At 36.4% G+C, this 18,462-nt stretch overlaps 1 protein-coding gene across 9 annotated transcripts in view; it reads left to right on the forward strand.

Annotated features, from left to right (window-relative positions):
• The window catches only part of UBR3 (ubiquitin protein ligase E3 component n-recognin 3), a 268,922-nt gene that overhangs the window by 105,234 nt on the left and 145,226 nt on the right, over positions 1-18,462 (forward strand). For all 9 annotated transcript variants that reach the window (XR_012421203.1, XM_005573426.4, XM_005573427.4 and 6 more), the window contains exons 18-20: positions 892-1,033; positions 5,038-5,134; positions 14,817-14,958. Coding sequence is in view for 8 of the 9 variants with exons in the window: in XM_005573426.4 (XP_005573483.1) it covers positions 892-1,033; positions 5,038-5,134; positions 14,817-14,958 (381 nt within the window). In the remaining variant the exon portion in view is untranslated. The remainder of the gene's footprint in view (positions 1-891; positions 1,034-5,037; positions 5,135-14,816; positions 14,959-18,462) is intronic.

Consider the following 18,462-nt stretch of genomic DNA (forward strand, 5'->3'; position numbering starts at 1 on the left):
GGGTTTTTCTGTAGAATTTGGTCTTAAAGCATTTTTGTTTGTAGATTATTGTTTACAAACAGGGAACCTGTGGTTCTTTGTATACGACTGAACGTACAGTGAGTATCTGATTATCTTTTTAAGTTATTGTTAATAAAATTTTACACAAGATTATCAAGTAATTTTGTGATAAAAATTCTGGCTAAATTTAGTATTTGTATATCTTATGACTATGTTTGGAAGAATTGGCTAAAATTTTTGTTTTGTGAAATAAGTCCTATTAGAATGCCTATTTGACAACCTTGATTTTTGTAAGCAGCATCAATTTGATATTGTCTGATGAGTTCCTTCAGTCATTATGAACTATGCATCAGTTTATTATAGAGTAAAAACGATCTCTGTATTTTGAATTTTAAAGATTTGTGTAATGTGAGGAGAGAATCTTTTTGGTTAGCCTCTTTGCTTAAATTTGCTTAGCATTTTTTTCTTTGGGGGTGAAATTTTGTGTTTTTTGGAAAAACAATCTTTGCTATAAAAATCTGCTAATTTTTCGCAAGTTCTTTCTGTTTTTTTAAGGAAAAGTTATTTACAAAATGATGAAAATGAAGACACATTTTTAGAAATTTTTCAGTCATTTTCTGAAATTTTTAAATTAATTTCGGGGAAAATATACCTGGGAACTACTACAGCATACAATTTATTAGTAGGCTCCTAGATTAAACATATTTTCAAAAATCACAATTAAAAAGTTATTATTGAACTGTTGTATTATATAGCCCTCTTGTGGCCAGCTCTGTATATTACAGCCAATTACTATTTGCCTACTTCAGCAAAATGAGAAACTAGAGTACCTTGGAAAGGCTATAAATCTGGCTTTTTGTTGCTAATATTTTTTCTTGACATATATATCATATTCCAGAAAATCCTAATCCCAAAAGTGGCATTATTCCAGGCAGTTACAGCTTTGAATCAGTTTTATCAGCTGTAGCTGATTTTAAGGCTCCTGTTTTTGAACCTGGAGGTTCTATGCAACAAGGCATGTATACTCCCAAAGGTATGTTTATATACATAAATGAACTCTTTCAAATATCAGTTCTTGAATGGTGAATTCTTCTGTGTATTAAAAGAAAATGTTTACCTTTTGTTCCTTCAAGCTTTGGTTTTCTTTTCTCCATTTTGTTATAAATGTATGTCTTTACTGGTAAACAGTGATACTGCTTTCAATTACTTAGAAATCTATAGCTTTATGTTACACTAAGACTTCTTAGATGACTCTAAACTATAAAGGAAATTTATATTTGAACTCTAATTCATTTTTATAAGTGATCATAACCATAAGTGAACCAGAAACTATAAAACAAAATGTATATTTAAAAATATTTTGAATGTATTTACTCTCCAAATTTGATTTTGAAACAGCAAAACAATCCTCATGACCCAAATTTTAACTTGAAATAGTTCAAACTAAGGTCTGTATAGGCTGGGCGCGGTGGCTTGTGCCTGTAATCCCAGCACTTTGGGAGGCCGAGGTGGGTGGATCACCTGAGGTCAGGAGTTCGACACCATCCTGGCCAACGTGATGAAACCCGTCTCTACTAAAAATACAAAAAAATTAGCCAGCCATGGTGGCAGGTGACTGTAATCCCAGCTACTCGGGAGGCTGAAGCAGGAGAATCACTTGAATCCAGGAGATGGAGGTTACAGTGAGCCGCTATTGCGGCTCTAACCTGGTCAACAAGAGTGAAACTCCATCTTAAAAAAAAAGTCCACATAGAATGCTGATAGCACTTACTTACATTTTGAACCTATGTTAAATGCACAGAACGTTTTCCTTAAGTGGATGATTGGTTTTCTAAGGTTTCCCCCCCTAGATTTACAGTTGACATGCTTGACAGGAGCCAGAGGTAAGTGAGGTTTTGATTTACACAGTCTTTTTTGTTTGACTTTCAGATTTTCACTTCTCTAAGTTAAAATTTTGAAGGAAGTAACAGTTACGTGCTTCTTGCCTCCCTCAACACATTGTCTAAATGAAAAACCAATGCCCATTTTGAAGTTGTAAATAATACGTACTGTGCTGTGTGTGTTTGGCAAAGCAGAACAGAAAAGCCTTATTTGGGATTTTTCAGGGAATTCACAAGGAGCAAGAAAATCCAGAGTCTCTGGTTGGAAAGTATTCCATGAAAGAAAAGCACAGTATGTTTTTAGTGTAGAGGATATTTTGTGTGTAAAATTAGATGAATTTGGGAGTGGAGTGGTGCTGTGGTGTAGTGCAGGACTTATAAAAGTGTGATGTGAGGATTACATCTCTGTCAGACTCACTTGCGCTCCTCATTAAGAATGCAGGTTCCTGTGTCTCATCTCCTGTCTGCTGTCATCAGAATCTCTGTGGGTGAAATCTGGGAATCTGCTTTTTAAAACAAGCTCTTTAGATGATTGTTCTGAACAATGCTGAGATGGAATACTGGGCATTCGGACATTAAAGCTAGCAAATTGTCATATTTAAATACCGTATGAATTATATTTGCTAGTTGTGTGGTTTAGGAAATCAGTTGTTTTGTTTTTTGTTTTTTTTTCTGGAGACAGAACCTCACTTTGTCACTCAGGCTAGAGTGCAGTGAGCTGTGTTTGTCACTCAGGCTAGAGTGCAGTGGCGCCATCACAGCTCACTGCACCCTTGACCTACTGGGCTCAAGCGATCCTGCCACCTCAGCTTCCCCAGTAGCTGGGACCATAGGCACCCACCACCATGCTGACTAATTTTCGTGTGTTTTGTAGAGACAGGGCCTTGCTGTGTTGCCCAGGCTGGTCTCGACTATTGGGTTTAAGCAGTCCTCCTGCCTCAGCCTCCCAAAGTGCTGGGATTACAGATGTGAACCGCTGTGTCCAGCCAGTTTTTTATCTTTGGGTTTGGCTTCTTATCTATAAAATAAGTTTTTAAACTTTTAAAAAGTGGTTGAAACAAGCCTCTGGTTTCGGGGGCTAACCCTCAAGTGAATTTGTTATATTAATATAAAACCAACAAAAGCTGGCCTACTCCTGTTAAAGTGGGTATGGGTAGTTGAACTTAGCTTCTCCTCTGTCCTGCTATCCACTTGCTCCTAAAGTGACCCCTGTTATACATCTGTGGTAATTCAGCTCCATGGAACACTGTTTGAAGCCCACTGGACTAATTAATCACTAAAGTTTTCTTCCATTGCTAAGGTTGTGCAATTCTAATAAAAGCTTTGGCATGTTAATTGTGCAGAATAATAGAGTTTAAAGAGAAGGACGATCACGGCCGGGCACAGTGGCTCACGCTTGTAATCCCAGCACTTTGGGAGGCTGAGGCGGGTGGATCACGAGGTCAGGAGATCGAGACCATCCTGGATAACATGGTGAAACCCATTCTCTACTAAAAATACAAAAAATTAGCCGGGCGTGGTGGCGGGCTCCTGTAGTCCCAGCTGCTCGGGAGGCTGAGGCAGGAGAATGGCATGAACCCGGGAGGTGGAGCTTGCAGTGAGCCAAGATCGCGCCACTGTATTCCAACCTGGACGACAGAGCGAGAATCTGTCTCAAAAAAAAAAAAAAAAAAAAAAAAGATAAATGATTCTAGAAATACTAATGAAGGTCTTTGTGAAGGACTGTTTTCAGAATTTTAAGTCATACTTCTGATACTTTAAGATGAATAGCTTGTTACATGAAACTAGGGACAGTGGTTAACAATGGTTAACAGTGTCTTGTGCTAGAAAGTTGTAATTATAGTAGATGGGTAGGGAGAAGCTTAAGCTTCTCATCATGTTTTCAAATGTTAAGAATTTTGCTAGAAAGAATGAAAGAAAAAAACTTAATCTAGTATGGAGATTCTTTTAATTCAGTGGTTTCTAAAATTATTATCTCAGTCCATCCTTTAGATTTTTGCCACATCTAAATATCCGCTCTACTGAAATATACTTAGTATTTCAGTATTTTTAAAAAATGAGTTAACTTAAAAAAAACCTTGCCTCATCCTAAGCATGATTATTAGTGAGGTGTCATGAATTTTATTTGCAACTTACAATTTTCTAATACACATTTAAAAATAATTACATAATTATTAAAATGAAAAGTTTTATATACTTAATACTTAAAATCATCTTGTGAACCATCAGTTGTACACATTCCACACACAGGATAGTGGTTCCTAATTATGCCGAAGATAAGGAGACAAGTGATCCGTTTTAGCAAAGGAGCAGAAAATCTTTTATAAACAAAAAAGACTTATAAAGTAGGTCTCTGTTGCTCAGGCTGGTGTGCAGTGGCGTGATCTTGGCTCACTACAACCTTTGTCTCCTGGGTTCAAGTGTTTCTCCTGCCTCAGCCACCCAAGTAGCTGGGATTACAGGTGTGTGCCACCAGGCCTGGCTAATTTTTGTATTTTTAGTAGAGACAGGGTTTCACCATGATGGCCAGGCTTGTCTCAAACTCCTGACCTCAAGTGATCTGCCCACCTCAGACTCCCAAAGTGCTGGGATTACAGGCATGAGGCACCGTGTCCAGCCTCATTAATCTTTAAATCTAGTTTTCATGCTTTTACTTTTAAGCACTTTTTTTTTTTTTAAATACTTTTTTCGGAAGGGAAATGAGGTCTGGCTTTGTTGCCTGGACTGGCCTCCAACTCCTGGGTTCAGATGAGCCTCCTGCCTAAGCCTCCCAGGTAGTTGGGACTGCAGGTGTGAGACATACCCTACTTGCCTTTAAGTACACTCAAAGGTCTTAACGTGCTGGGTTTCTTTCTAATTGGCACCCTGCAGAAAACAACAACAACAATGAAGTAAACTTTTCTGGTGAGGCATTGTTGTATTACAAAACTTTTGTTCTTTAGTGCTTGCTGAACTCAAGAGAACATTCCTGATGATGAAATTGTGATTTTTGACTTAGAAAAGTAATCATGGCATCAAGCTTCTTAAGGCAAATACTATAATCAGATTAAATTGTTCTGTCTTTCAAATGTAAACTATACTTAACAAATGTAAGAAGTCAATAAATATTGATTTTATTTCTGAGAAGTCAATGTTTCTACTTTCTTTTGAATAATAGCTGAAGTCTGGGATCAAGAGTTTGACCCCGTCATGGTCATTCTTCGAACAGTTTACCGTAGAGATGTGCAGTCTGCAATGGACAGATATACTGCATTGTAAGTCCATCAAATTGATTAGCATCATAACAGAGTATTTTATATTTATATGGAAAAATTTCAATTATAACACAGATATGATATGCTCTCATTAAAGTATATGTCCATTCTTTAGAGATGCAAATAATAATTTAAGGTTTAAATAATAATCTGTCAGAGATTTATGTTAAGATCTTTATCCAAAATTTGATGTTAATGTGATAGATTTAGAACATGATCACTAAATTTAAAAAACAGAAACTTACTTAGTTGCTGTTTCATCAGTGGAATTAAAGGCTTGGTCTTGTGTTGTTCTACTTTTGAACCAGTAGAGGAGGCACAAGTTAAGAGAATTCTCTGACATCAGAGATGGTAATGGGTGTCTGTAATAAGTGAACATATTTCTGTGTTCGTGACAACTGGGAAAATAGCCAAAGCAAAATGAATTTTACTTGTAAATATTTAACAAAATAGTTTACAGTATTGATGCCTGCAGAAGACAAACATTTTGAAAGATATCTTTTAAATGCAGAATTCAATTTTGTATGTTATTGTAAATTGTAGACTGTTGTAAATGTATTATTTCCACCTCTTTTAAAACCTTAATAGTTAATATTATATTGCTGAATATCACAGGATATCATCTTTTACTTGTGCTTTCCTACAGCTAAACATTTAAAAAGCAAGTTTAAATGATGCAAATGTCCTTGATTTTGAGAAAGTATTAATACTTACCCAGATAACTATCAAAGTGAAACTTCTCTTTTGCCAAGACTTTGCAGTAATAGAAATATCTATCACAGACAAATATCTGAAGAAAGTTTTTAATGTGGAATTTTAATTTGCTTCCTCCCCCCAAACAAAACCAAAACAATCTTTGAGTCAACAACGACAACAACCCAGTTCAGCCATCAGCATCTCTCTCTCCCTTTCTCTAAACCCTTGGAGAAATTAGACTGAGGTTCTCTTTCTCTGGTTTCTTATCTCCCTCTTTTTCTGCTTTTCATGTAGTTTTGTAAAAATTTGCTTGTAGTCTTACTAAACTCTTAGTTCCTTGAGGGAGGATATTTTTATCTCTGTATCTCTTCTACATCTTTAATACTTATCTCAATGCTGGCACTTAGTAGGTATTCATAATATATTTGTTGAATAAATAAATTTGAGTAATTCCTGTTGAAAAATTGAAAAATGAAGAAAATTGGGAAGAAGTATTTGCATGGAAAACCTAACTGAGACTTCATAAACACCGGTCTTAAATGACTCTGCCTTTTTTTCAGGGTAGTGGTGACGGTTAGTTGTTTTGAATGTATAAGAAGTAAATTTTATTCTCTTTTACTTTGTAGTTACTAGAAATTTGGACTGAGATTGGGCTGAAACTTTCAAAGCTTTGAAGGAATCATTAAATAATGCAATCAGTTTTAAAGGGGAAATTTTATTTAACAGTACACATTTATTGAATGCTTATTATATGCCAGGTACTCTGTAAGGAAAATATAATTGTTTTATTTTTCACTTAGCAAACTTTTAGCTCTGAGCAGTTTATTTCTTTCATTTAGAACAGTGGTTCTTAAGTAGGGATGATATTTGGCGTTGTCTGAAGACTAGTAGGGTTGCCACTGACATCTAGTAAAGGCCAGTTCTACCACCTCTACCAAGAATTCCCTTAATGTCGTTAGTGCCTAGGTTGAGAAACCTGGTTTAGACCCATATTGATACATAGATATACTTTTTCTGTTTCCAAGTATCCTGTGTTTTGGGATCTGTTTTATATCGTTTAGATCTGTATCATATTTTGATTTATAACTATTTCACATAGTCAGATAAAACCATATTCCCAAAGCTGTTTTTATCAGTTTTTTCACTTTCTTATTTTGTTCTCTATTTTCCCTCATTCTCTTGTTTCCTCTATTTGGCTTTTGAGTTCTTGTACAATTTCTTTATAGCTTCTTAGAAATATTTCTGAACAGGCTGGGTACAGTGACTCACATCTGTAATCCTAGCAGTTTTTAGAAGGCCAAGGCAGGTGGATCACTTGAGCCTAGGCGTTCAAGACCAGCCTGGGGAACATGGTGAAACCCCATCTTTTCAAAAGATACAAAAATTAGCTGGGCCTGGTGGTGCATGCCTGTAGTCCCAGCTACTCGGGAGGCTGAGGCAGGAGAATTGCTTGAGCCTGGGAGGTCAAGGCTGCAGTAAGCTGTGATCATGCCAGTGGATTCTAGCCTGTAAACAGAATGAGACCCCTGTTTCACAGTAAAACAAAACAGAAACATTTCTGAACCACTGTGATGTTTCTTAGCAGTTTGAAAATCTATGTTTTAAAAGAAATAATGTACTCAAAGCAGTAATAGCAGATTACAAACTTTTTAGCTTTAGACTAAAACCTTTTAACCATTATCTTTTAAAATACTCTTTGAAATTTTATGTGCAACCTATTTGTGTGATAACTTTTGTGTATGTAAAATAAATACCATATCCTTGCAGAAATGCATTGGTTACTGCTGGGCGCGGTGGCTCACACCTCTAATCCCAGCATTTTGGGAGGTCAGGTGGGCAGATCGCTATGTCAGGAGATTGAGACCATCCTGGCTAACACGGTGAAACCCCGTCTCTACTAAAAATACAAAAACAAAATTAGCTGGGCGTGGTGGTGGGCACCTGTAGTCTCAGCTACTCAGGAGGCTGAGGCGGGAGAATGGCGTGAACGCGGGAGGTGGAGCTTGCAGTGAGCTGAGATCATGCCACTCTCCAGCCTGGGAGACAGAGTGAGACTCTACCTCAAAAAAAAAAAAAAAAAAGAAATGCATTGGTTACATAATTATGTAAAACTTAAAATTTTTGTGATTTATTTTGTATGTGAAACAATAATACCTGCTTCCTTTATGCAGTGTCTTTTATTTGTTGTATATTTGACTGTACAATTGACTGTTTCAGTTGTTGTTTCAGCACAAGTGGGAAGATAACCCTAAACTCTAGGATTTGTTTGCTATTTTATTTATTTTATCTTATTTTATTTTAATTTATTTCATTTTATAGAGACAGAGTCTCACTCTGTCACCCAGGCTGGAGTGCAGTGGCACGATCCCGGCTCACTGCAACCTCCGCCTCCTGAGCTCAAGTGATTCTTCTGCCTCAGCCTCCTGAGTAGCTGGGATTACAGGCACCCACCACCATGCCTAGCTAACTTTTCTATTTTTAATAGAGATGGGGTTTCACCATGTTTTCCAGGCTGGTCTTGAACTCCTGACCTCAGATAATCCGCCGACCTCGGCCTCCCAAAGTGTTGGGATTACAGGCATGAGCCACCATGCCTGGCCGATTTGTTTGCTATTGATTATTTTCATCTGCTTTTTAGTTTTAAGGGACAAAAAGTGGCTTAACTGATTATACTGGGAGGGATCTTTTTTTATTTGCAAGATGACCTTTTGGAGGTCATCTTGCAAATTAAAATGAAAAATGGTCAGATAAATTTAAACTTTTGTGTTCTCACAATTTAGCTCTGTGCCAGGCACTTTAAAGGCAACCAGTAAATATTTGTTAAATGAATGAAAAGTAGATTTCTTTCAGTTTTTGTGCTGAGAGTTTAAGTGAAAGTAAGCCATTTGCTCTATGTGATGCTTAGATGCTTAGAATTTTAGGCTCTTATTGCTGGAAAAGGCCTTTAAAATCTAGTCCAGGTTCTATAAAAGTGTCTTGTGGGCCTTCACTGGAAGACAGGGTTGGGCAACAACAAGAAGAGGCTTAAGAGAGTGGAAGTGGCTCATCCTGCTTCCCTTTCTCCCTTCCAAATATCCCCGAGTGGGCATTCAGCTCTTAAAAAGAAAACAAAAACGAGATAACAACAACAAAGCAAACCAACAGTTGGAAAACCATCATTTCAGTGTTATATTTTATATATGAAGACATTGTGGCTCAGAGAAGGTCAGTGAAAATATGTCTGGTTTTTTTTTGTTTGTTTTTGAGACAGGGTCTCACTTTGTCACCCAGGCTGGAGTGCAGTGGCGTGATCATAGCCCACTGCAGCTTCCAACTTCTGGACTCAAGTGATCTTCCCATCTTACCCTCCTGAGTAGCTAGGACTACAGGTGCACCACCATGCCTGGCTAGATTGTTTAAAAGTTTTTTGTAGAGGTGGGTTCTTGCTATATTGCCCAGGCTAGTCTTGAACTCGTAGTCTCAAGTGATCTTCCTGTCTCAGCTTCCCATAGTGCTAGGATTATAGATGTGAACCACTGTTCCTGGTGAAATATGTCTGACAGTGGCAGTGTTGTTAGAACTATGAGCTAGGCCATTTCCAAAGATAGAAATGATTTCGTAAAGCATCTGTTTTAAATTCAACTGAAAAGTACATTTTAAAAAATATGTAATTTCTTGTATTTCTGTTGCCTCCTGTCTCCCATTTTGAAGGTTAATGACTGCTGCCCCATGTTTGAAAGTATGATGTATGAGTTTTATGTATGTCATTTTTGTCTCAAACTAGTCAATAATTACGTGTTGGTGTGAGTCACTTAAGTAATTTTTTTCTGTCATGTAGCATTTCCTTTGCATTATTCTGTTAATGCTTTTGAAAAGAGCAGTCAAAATGATGTATTACTCAGGCCTTCAACAAATGTATAACCTTTATTTTGCAACAATTTATTAATCTAGGTGCCACATATTTAGTGGTTACTGCTTAAAGCAAACAAAGAGACAAAGTAAAATTAAAAATTGCTTTTTTAATGCTAAATGAAATAGAATAGTTGAAGTATTTCATCATGGCTATTGCGATCATTTTGAAAATTACATTTATATGTTGTCACTGTAGTATTATATACAAACTAATTTTTAAATTTATTTTTAATTTATTTTTATTTTTTTGAGAGAGTTTCACTTTTGTTGCCCAGGTTGGAGTGCAATGGCGCGATCTCGGCTCACTGGAACCTCTGCCTCCCGAATTCAAGCAATTCTTCTACCTCAGCCTCCCAAGTAGCTGGGATTACAGGCATGTGTCTACCATGCCCGGCTAATTTTGTATTTTTAGTAGAGACGGAGTTTCTCCATGTTGGTCAGGCTGGTCTCGAACTCCTGACCTCAGGTGATCCGCCTGCCTCGGCCTCCCAAAGTGCTGGGATTGCAGGCAGCAGCCACCGCGCCTGGCCCAGAAACCAGTTTTTTTAATTGCAAAGTTAATTTTATAGCATCTTCATAATCATAGGTACAGCTTATTTCTCTGATATATTAATGATAGTTTTCTTATTTTTAAGATTTTTTTTTCTTCATTCTATATAGTATTTGTTTCCTCTAAGGTGCATTTTCTATTGTTCAGTCTCTAGCTTTCGAGTTAGAGGCATTCCCCAGATGTCTGACAATGTTGACTGCTTGTTATTAAGAGCTCTTGAGTGCATTGTCGGAACTTGTAGATTCTGAATTTTAATATAGAGTGATTTGGGTAGGCAGGTTTGTTGAGAAACACTTGTGTTAGATCTTTCTTTTTGGCCTGGTCAGATTCCTCAGGGAAGTATCCTGAGATACTGCCCAGAGGTAATGGTATGGCTGCTATTATTCCGTGAACCGACTGGGAGACAAGGCCTAGGGACTCTGAGTCAAATATGCATATGACGACTTTAATCTTTCCTCCTTATACCCTCAGTTGTACTTGCTATTTTATCCTCCCCAGAGATGAGTTCTGTAGCCAAAATTCTGTTTCAATGGTGGAAAGGCAGTTTTCATCCAATCCTCCTTATTTTAACCCCCTGCCTTCCCACCTCCAGTTGTAAAGGTACCAGGTGCTGTCAATTTTGTTGTTTATTTTTTAATTGCACTTTTTATTATTGAGTTTTAAGACCTCTTTATATTTTCTGAATACTAGACTTATCAGGTATATGATTTGCAAATGTTTTCATTTCTTTCTCCTTTTTTTTTTTTTTTTTTTAAGACAATGTCACTCTGTTGCTCAGACTGGTGGCATGATCACAATTCTCTGCAGCTTTGAGCCTCTCCAGGCTCAGGTGATCCTGAGTGGCCTCCCGAGTAGCTGGGACTACAGGCATGTGCCACCACACATGACTAATTTTTGAATTTTTTGTAGAGATGGGGTCTCTACATGTGTTGCCCAGGCTGGTTTGATCTCTGCGGCTTAAGTGATCTGCCTGCTCAGCCTCCCAAAGTGTTGGGATTACAGGCATGAGCTATGGCGCCCGTCTGTGCATGTTTTCCACCATTCTGTGGATTGTCTTTTTCACTTATTTGAAAGTGTCCTTTGAGTCACAAATGTTTTAAATTTTGATGAATTCCAGTTTTTTTCTTTAATTTTTCTGTTTGTCGCCTAAATTAATTTAATTTTCCTGTCTGTTGCCTAAATCAAGGTCACAAATAGCTAAACCTGTGTTTTTCTCAAAGAGTTTTATGCTTAAAAATATAAAACTACAGCTGAAGCTTTTACATCAAATTCTCTGATCGATTTTGAGTTAGTGTTTATGTATGCTGTGAGGTAGTGGTCCAACTTCATTCTTATTCATGTGGTGTTTCTTTGAGTTTTAATGGACCTTGCCTGTTCAACAACCTGGGCCTCATACAATCTTTTCTTTTTTTGTGGATAGCTTAAAACTACACATTCACTTTCTTTAAAGGTTATAGGCTTGCTTAGGTTATTTCTTGAAAAAAAATTGCTAAGTTGTATTTTTCTAAGAAATCTTTAAGTTTATACTTAATGATTAAAAAAACTTCCCTGTGTTTTTATTCCTGTTATTTATGTGTGTTTGCTATTTCTTATTTTGAATTAGGTGTCATAGCAGATGATGATCAGTTTTATTATGCTTTCTAAGAACCAACTTTTGATTGTCTCTCTCCTCCCACCCTCATTTTCTATTTCATTCTTTTTTTTCTGTATTACTTATTATCTTTTTTTTTTTTTTTTTGAGTTGGAGTCTCACCCTGTCGCCCAGGCTGGAGTGCAGTGGTGCGATCTCTGCTCACTGCAATCTCCGCCTCCCAGGTTTACACCATTCTCCTGCCTCAGCCTCCTGAATAGCTGGGACTACAGGCACCTGCCAGCACGCCCAGCTAATTTTTTGTATTTTTTTTTAGGAGAGACAGGGCTTCACCATGTTAGCTAGGATGGCCTCGATCTCCTGACCTCGTGATCCTCCCTCCTCAGTCTCCCAGAGTGCTGGGATTACAGGTGTGAGCCCTCATGCCAGGCCTTTTTTTTTTCCCTTTTTTGAGACAGTCTCACTCTGTCTTCCAGGCTGATGTGTAGTGGTGCAATCTTGGCTCACTGTAGCCTTTAACTGCTGGGCTCAAGCGATCCTCCCACCTCAACTTCCTGAGTAGCTGGGATTACAGGGGTGCATCACCATGCTTGGCTAATTTTTGTATTTTTTGTAGAGACAGAGTTTCACCATGCTGCCCAGGCTGGTCTTGAACTACTGAGCTCAAAGCGATCTGCTTGCCTTGGCCTTCCAGAGTGCTGGGATTACAGATGTGAGCCACTATGCCAGGCCATTATTGTCTTCTTGCAATTTAGTTTGGATTGTCTTTGTTCCTTTTCTTGGATACTCAGTTATTGTTGTTGTTGTTTTAGTGCATTTGGTTTTCATTTTTAATTACTCCTATTTAATTTTTATTGTTATATATTTAAAAAATATTTTAAATTGATATATCTTAGCCTTAATATTACCTTTTACACAGTATTTGAAGATACTTCTCTGATAGTTTCATACATGTGTACAGTGTGTAATGATCAAATCAGGGAAATTGGGATATTCATCATCTCAAACATTTATCTTTTTTTTTATGTTGGGAACATTACAGTTCTTCTAGCTATTTTGAAATATACATTATTATTAACTATAATTTGGATGCTTAGTTGTTGATTTTTTCACAAACATATGGATTTTAAGGCTATGTATTTCCTTCTAAGCACTACTTTGGTTGTGGCCCACAACTTTTTCTATATAGTTTAGGCTTTAAATTTTTCTGTTATGATTTTTAATGGCTTCTGAATTTCTAAGAGCATAGTTACCTATAGCCAATGGCTGTCCAAAAATATTAAATGGAAAATTCCAGAAATAAATAACTTATAAATTTTAAATTATATGCCATTGTAAGCAGGGTGATGAATTATTGTGCCATCCTGCTCTGTCCCACCTGGAATATGAATTGTTCCTTAGTCCAGTGTACCATGCTGTATATACTACTTGCTTGTTAGTTATTGACATTGTCTGCTCCTGACATCCAGCCATCACATTGTCATGGCCTGATGATTCAAGATCACCTGAAGCAGATGTTCCTCCTTCTGATGACATATTGTCAGAAGGTCATTAGTAGCCTGATGCCATGTCACAGTGCTTACCATCATTCACTTCACTTCATCTCATCACGTAGGCATTTTATCATCTCACATCATCACAAGAAGAACAAGAGTGAGTATAGTACAGTGGTCCCCCTCTTATCCTTGGGACATGTTCCAAGACCCACAGTAGATGCCTGAAATGAGGGATGGTATCCAACCCTATATCTACTATGTTTTTCTCCTACAATACATACCTATGATAAAGCTTACTTTATCATAGTATTAGATAGATAATACTAATTAGAGATAAACAGTAATAACTAAAGGTAAAATAGAAGAATTGTAACAATAATCTGAATGGCATACAACTGAAACGTATGAATTATTTCTGGAGATTTTCATTGAATATTTTCTGACCGTGGTTGACTATGGGTAACTGAAACTGTGGAAAGTGAAACTAGGTATAAGGGGGACTACTATACATAAGGTATTTTGAGAGAGAAAGCATGTACACATTCACCTAATTTCTATTACAGTATATTGTTGTAATTATTCTGTTATCACTTACTGTTGTTAGTCTCTTATTGTGTCTAATTTATAAATTAACCTTTATCATAGGTATGTATGTGTAGGAAAACATAGTATATAGAGAGTTTGGTACTATCCTTATTTTCAGGCATCTACTGGGGGCTTTGGAACATGTTCCCTGAAGATAAGAGGGGCCTACTGTATTTGCATACAAGTTCATAATTATCTTCTTGGGGAACTTGTTGTTCTTACATCCCAGAAGAGACAGACAAGCTAATTCATTCTCCTTGTGAGTTATTCTTTCAATGAGGGTAAAGCCTTTCAAGGGTCTTAGCTTTAGGTGGGATCTCAGTTCTGTCTCTGAGTCTTATGTGAGCCCAACACACCTTGTGATCTGTTTGCTCAAGGACTTTATAACAACTGGCACAGTGTTAGTGCTTGTCACTAATTCCTTCTTTTTTGTGGTAACTGGAGAATTCCACTTTTTGTGTGTGAGCTCAAATATGCATTCAAAAGATTATATTTATTTTATCCAGCTTTTCCAACCATTGGTAGTGGGAGAATTTTCAGGTCATCTGTTTTGCTTAATTGTTACAGCTGGAAATTTCTTTGCTGAGTACTTCATCTGTATTCTTTCTGTTCATTTCTCTTTGTTAGCACTTTAAAGTTTATATATTTTTTAATATTCAGCTTAGCTCTCTTTACTCATTTTTAGCCATTAGGAAAAGAAATAGTAATGTTCATTGTATAGAGAATAGAAACCTCTTTGGCATTTTAAGCAATTTGATTAAAAATAGCACTGCATAAAACATTGTGGCAGAAATTGGTGTCTATAAATTACATTTAAACCACAGTTTGATTTTGAGGCTATCATCTAATTCTAGTTTTGTTTTTTTTTTACAGTTTAAAACAGAGCGGAAAATTTCCTGGAAATCCCTGGCCTCCCTATAAGAAAAGGACATCACTCCATCCTAGCTATAAAGGTCTCATGAGACTTTTGCACTGTAAAACTTTACACATTGTGCTATTCACTCTGCTTTACAAGGTACAGTAGTAATTTGAATAGAAAGACTAAGTTTAGAATTTATTTTCAAATAATAATCCTTTAGGATAATATTTATATAAAAGTATCACTTATAAAGCAAAGTGTGTTTATACATTTAAGATGTATGAAGATATGTTATAATCACATATATTTGAAATCCAAGTTGAATATAACAGAATAGCTACAGCATTCTTTGTGAGAAACTATTTATCTTATCTAGCTACAGATAAAAATATGTATTTATGGCTTCTGCAGAACAATAAGTGAAATACCATGGAACTACAAGAGGTGTAGAATGAGCTACAGGGACCAAACAACCATCAGAACCCACTAAAATGACAAAACTAGAATGGCAGTTATGTGAGCCAGTGAATCTTAGGTTGGGGTGGTTCTTTTTGCTTTTTTCCTCTAATCAGGAAAGTGACGTGGAAGGATTTGAGTGTGGTTTCTATGTGGCAAGATCAAAAATTGTTTTTGATAAACATCTTAGGAACTCACAAGATGATGCATTTACTTTCTTGTTATCTAAAATTTGTTTTATTTTGGGATCTTCTCACGTAAAACAGATTTATTTGACTAACATTAATTGTGTACTCAAAAACTTGTATGAAACATAATATTGTATAGTATGTATGTGTGTATATAATAGGGATTTTTATAATCTCATCTGCATGAAAGATGAAAAAAGTCTGGGTGCAGTGGCTTATGCCTGTAATCCCGGCACTTTGGGAGGCTAAGGTGGGCAGATCTCGAGGTCAGGAGTTCGAGACCAGCCTGGCCAACATGGTGAAACCGCGTCTCTACTAAAACTACAAAAATTAGATGGGTATGGTGGTGGGCGCCTGTAATCCCAACTTCTTGGGAGGCCGAGGCAGGAGAATTGCTTGAACCTGGGAGGTGCAGGTTGCAGTGACCCCAGATCGTGCCACTGCACTCCAGCCTGGGTGACATAGTAGGACTCCATCTCGGGGGTGGAGGAAAGAAAGATGAAAGAAAAAAGAAAATAACTATATAGACATGATAAATGTTATGCAGGTAGATACAAAGAAAACCTCTTGTTCCTCTTCCTAGTTATAATTTGAAAAATTAAAAGTTAAGAGAAATTCAAAGAAAAATAAGAATATTTGTTACACAAATTTCCAATTACTATGTACAATCATTTAACACATTGTTTAAGAAAGTATATATTTAGTTAGGTAGGAATTTTAGTTTTTTTCTTAATCTTATAATGAAATAATACTTTTAAATTTCTATACTTTTCTTTCAACTCCACCCATGACCAATTTTTCATTGTACTTGTTTCTAAAGTTTTCCTGTTATGATTTTGGACAGGTGCCTCAAAAAACACCTTGGGTGGTTTATTTTCATTAACTTCCAAGAGGGTTATTCAGTAATTGATTTAAAATGTTCTTTTTCTTTATTAAAAAATGTAGAATATCTTTTTGTACTGAAAAGATATTTGTATTTGTTTTACAAATAATGGACAGTCTTCGAATGTTTACTTAGTGCCAGATTTTGTTTGAAATGCTTTATATATACTTGTAGACGTTATTTTGCTTAAGCTAGCAAAAATCCTTATGAGTGAAAGTTCTGTTGTTATTCTCCTTTTTCAGATATGAAATTGAGTTTTAGAGGTTAAATAACTAGTTCAGATGGGGAAGCTAAGTACTGTTATAAGTAATAATTAATAAGTGACAAATAATTCATGAAAATTTAAGGAAGCCTTATGGCAAATTATTATGCTCTTTCAAGTTATATGTTTCAATGTTTTCGTATGCTAAATGTACAAATAGTATTTTATGAAAAATAAGACAATGTTTTAGTTGTTACAAGACTATCATAAATGAACTCTTGAAATCTCAACTTTAAAATAGCTTTCTTGATTTTACTACTACTACTAATAATAAAATTCTCCATTGACATTACGTTGGCAAGTCAACTTTCTAAAAATCAATTTTAGTAAACCACCTTTATCCTCTGACGTGTTTAGTGTCAAAATAAAACTGCCTGGAAACATCATTTTTCTTTCTTTCTTTTTTTTTTTTTTGGAAGTACCTAATAGAGGGATTTTTTTCCTCCTTAGCTCTTAAGTTATTCAGTTAAAGCTGTAATGCCACAAGCTTTGAAGTCAAAATTTAATTGAATTTAGCTGGTAATGTTTTATTTATCAGGAGGAGATAGTATAGTAATGATAGTCAGTGGCCTGGGAGTCTGAGGTCTGCGTTCTAGTGTTGCTTACACTAGCTAACTGGTTGTGTGGCTGGGCCTTGGTTTTCTCTCCATAACATAGTGGATCAGAAGGGATGACTTCTGTGGTCTCCCAGCCTTCAGTCTCCTCCTGCTGCTGCTTCTGCTCCTCACATCGTTGGCACCACTCACTCACTATTTGTTGAACACACATTGCTAGACACTACACAAAGCAAATGACAGATATTAACCCGTGCAATCCTTACAACAATTCTGGGCTTTAATTCCATTTTTATTTTTCTTTCTTATTTTTGGTTTTTTTTTTGGATGGGGATGGGACAAGTGAAAGTGCTAGGAGGGGCTCTATAATTTCAACTTTAGAGATAAGAAAACTAAGACCAGAGTCTGTTGCTGAAGGTCAACTAGGAATAGACAGAAATTTGTTTAAAAATCTGGTTTTTAAAAGGTTTTGAATGCCTGTGCTCTTCATTGTGCCACACAACAGATGAACAGAGAAGCCCTCTGAATAGTCAGAAAAACATGAGAAGAGTCAGTGACTTGAAAGTCTCTCTATTCTTTAGTTGTAGTAGATTAGGTCTTAAGCGATTAAGACCTCCTTTCCAAGTCGCCTCAGCCATTTGGGCAGCTTCTGTGAGGCTCAGCTTATCCTGTCCTCTTTTTTGCTCTCTGCTATCTTGCCCACAATTAAAACTGCCATTCCCTACAGAATTTCTTCCTTTTGTCCTTTCCATCATTTGGCCAGTTGACTTTTATAATGAGGACAAGATGATAGCTGCCAGGCCATTTTGTTACTTGTCGTATTTTAGATATCTTCTGGTTAGTGGTCTGTTATATCATAGTGAATGAGTGATTGATGTAGGTAGCCCAGAAACCCTGTGTAAGATGCATAAGGTTTGCATTGAGTAATCCATAGGTCAGATTTATCAAATTTTCTTCAGAGAAGCCTCTTTACTAACCGCTTGAATTCCTTCTACCTTTCTCCTACATGTAAATCACACACTGACATACATATGAATATAGCTACTCAAAATACTCAGAGGCTCAGAACTTTAATTTCAGAGACATGTTTTTAAGAACATTAATGCACCATAAACATTTATTGTGCTTCCAGTTATATGCCAGGTGCTGTGCTAAACACATTTGCTTGAATTATCCTATTTAGTAAACTTATTTATCTGATGGCCTTGTCATCAAGAGAAGAGTGTCAGCAAATTAGGATATAAAAATATTCTTATTTATTTTATTAAATACTTATATTCATATGAATTTATTTTAGTGGACTCTCTGACATAACCT

The sequence above is a fragment of the Macaca fascicularis genome, chromosome 12 (genome assembly GCF_037993035.2).
Source record: "Macaca fascicularis isolate 582-1 chromosome 12, T2T-MFA8v1.1".
Taxonomy (NCBI): domain Eukaryota; kingdom Metazoa; phylum Chordata; class Mammalia; order Primates; family Cercopithecidae; genus Macaca; species Macaca fascicularis.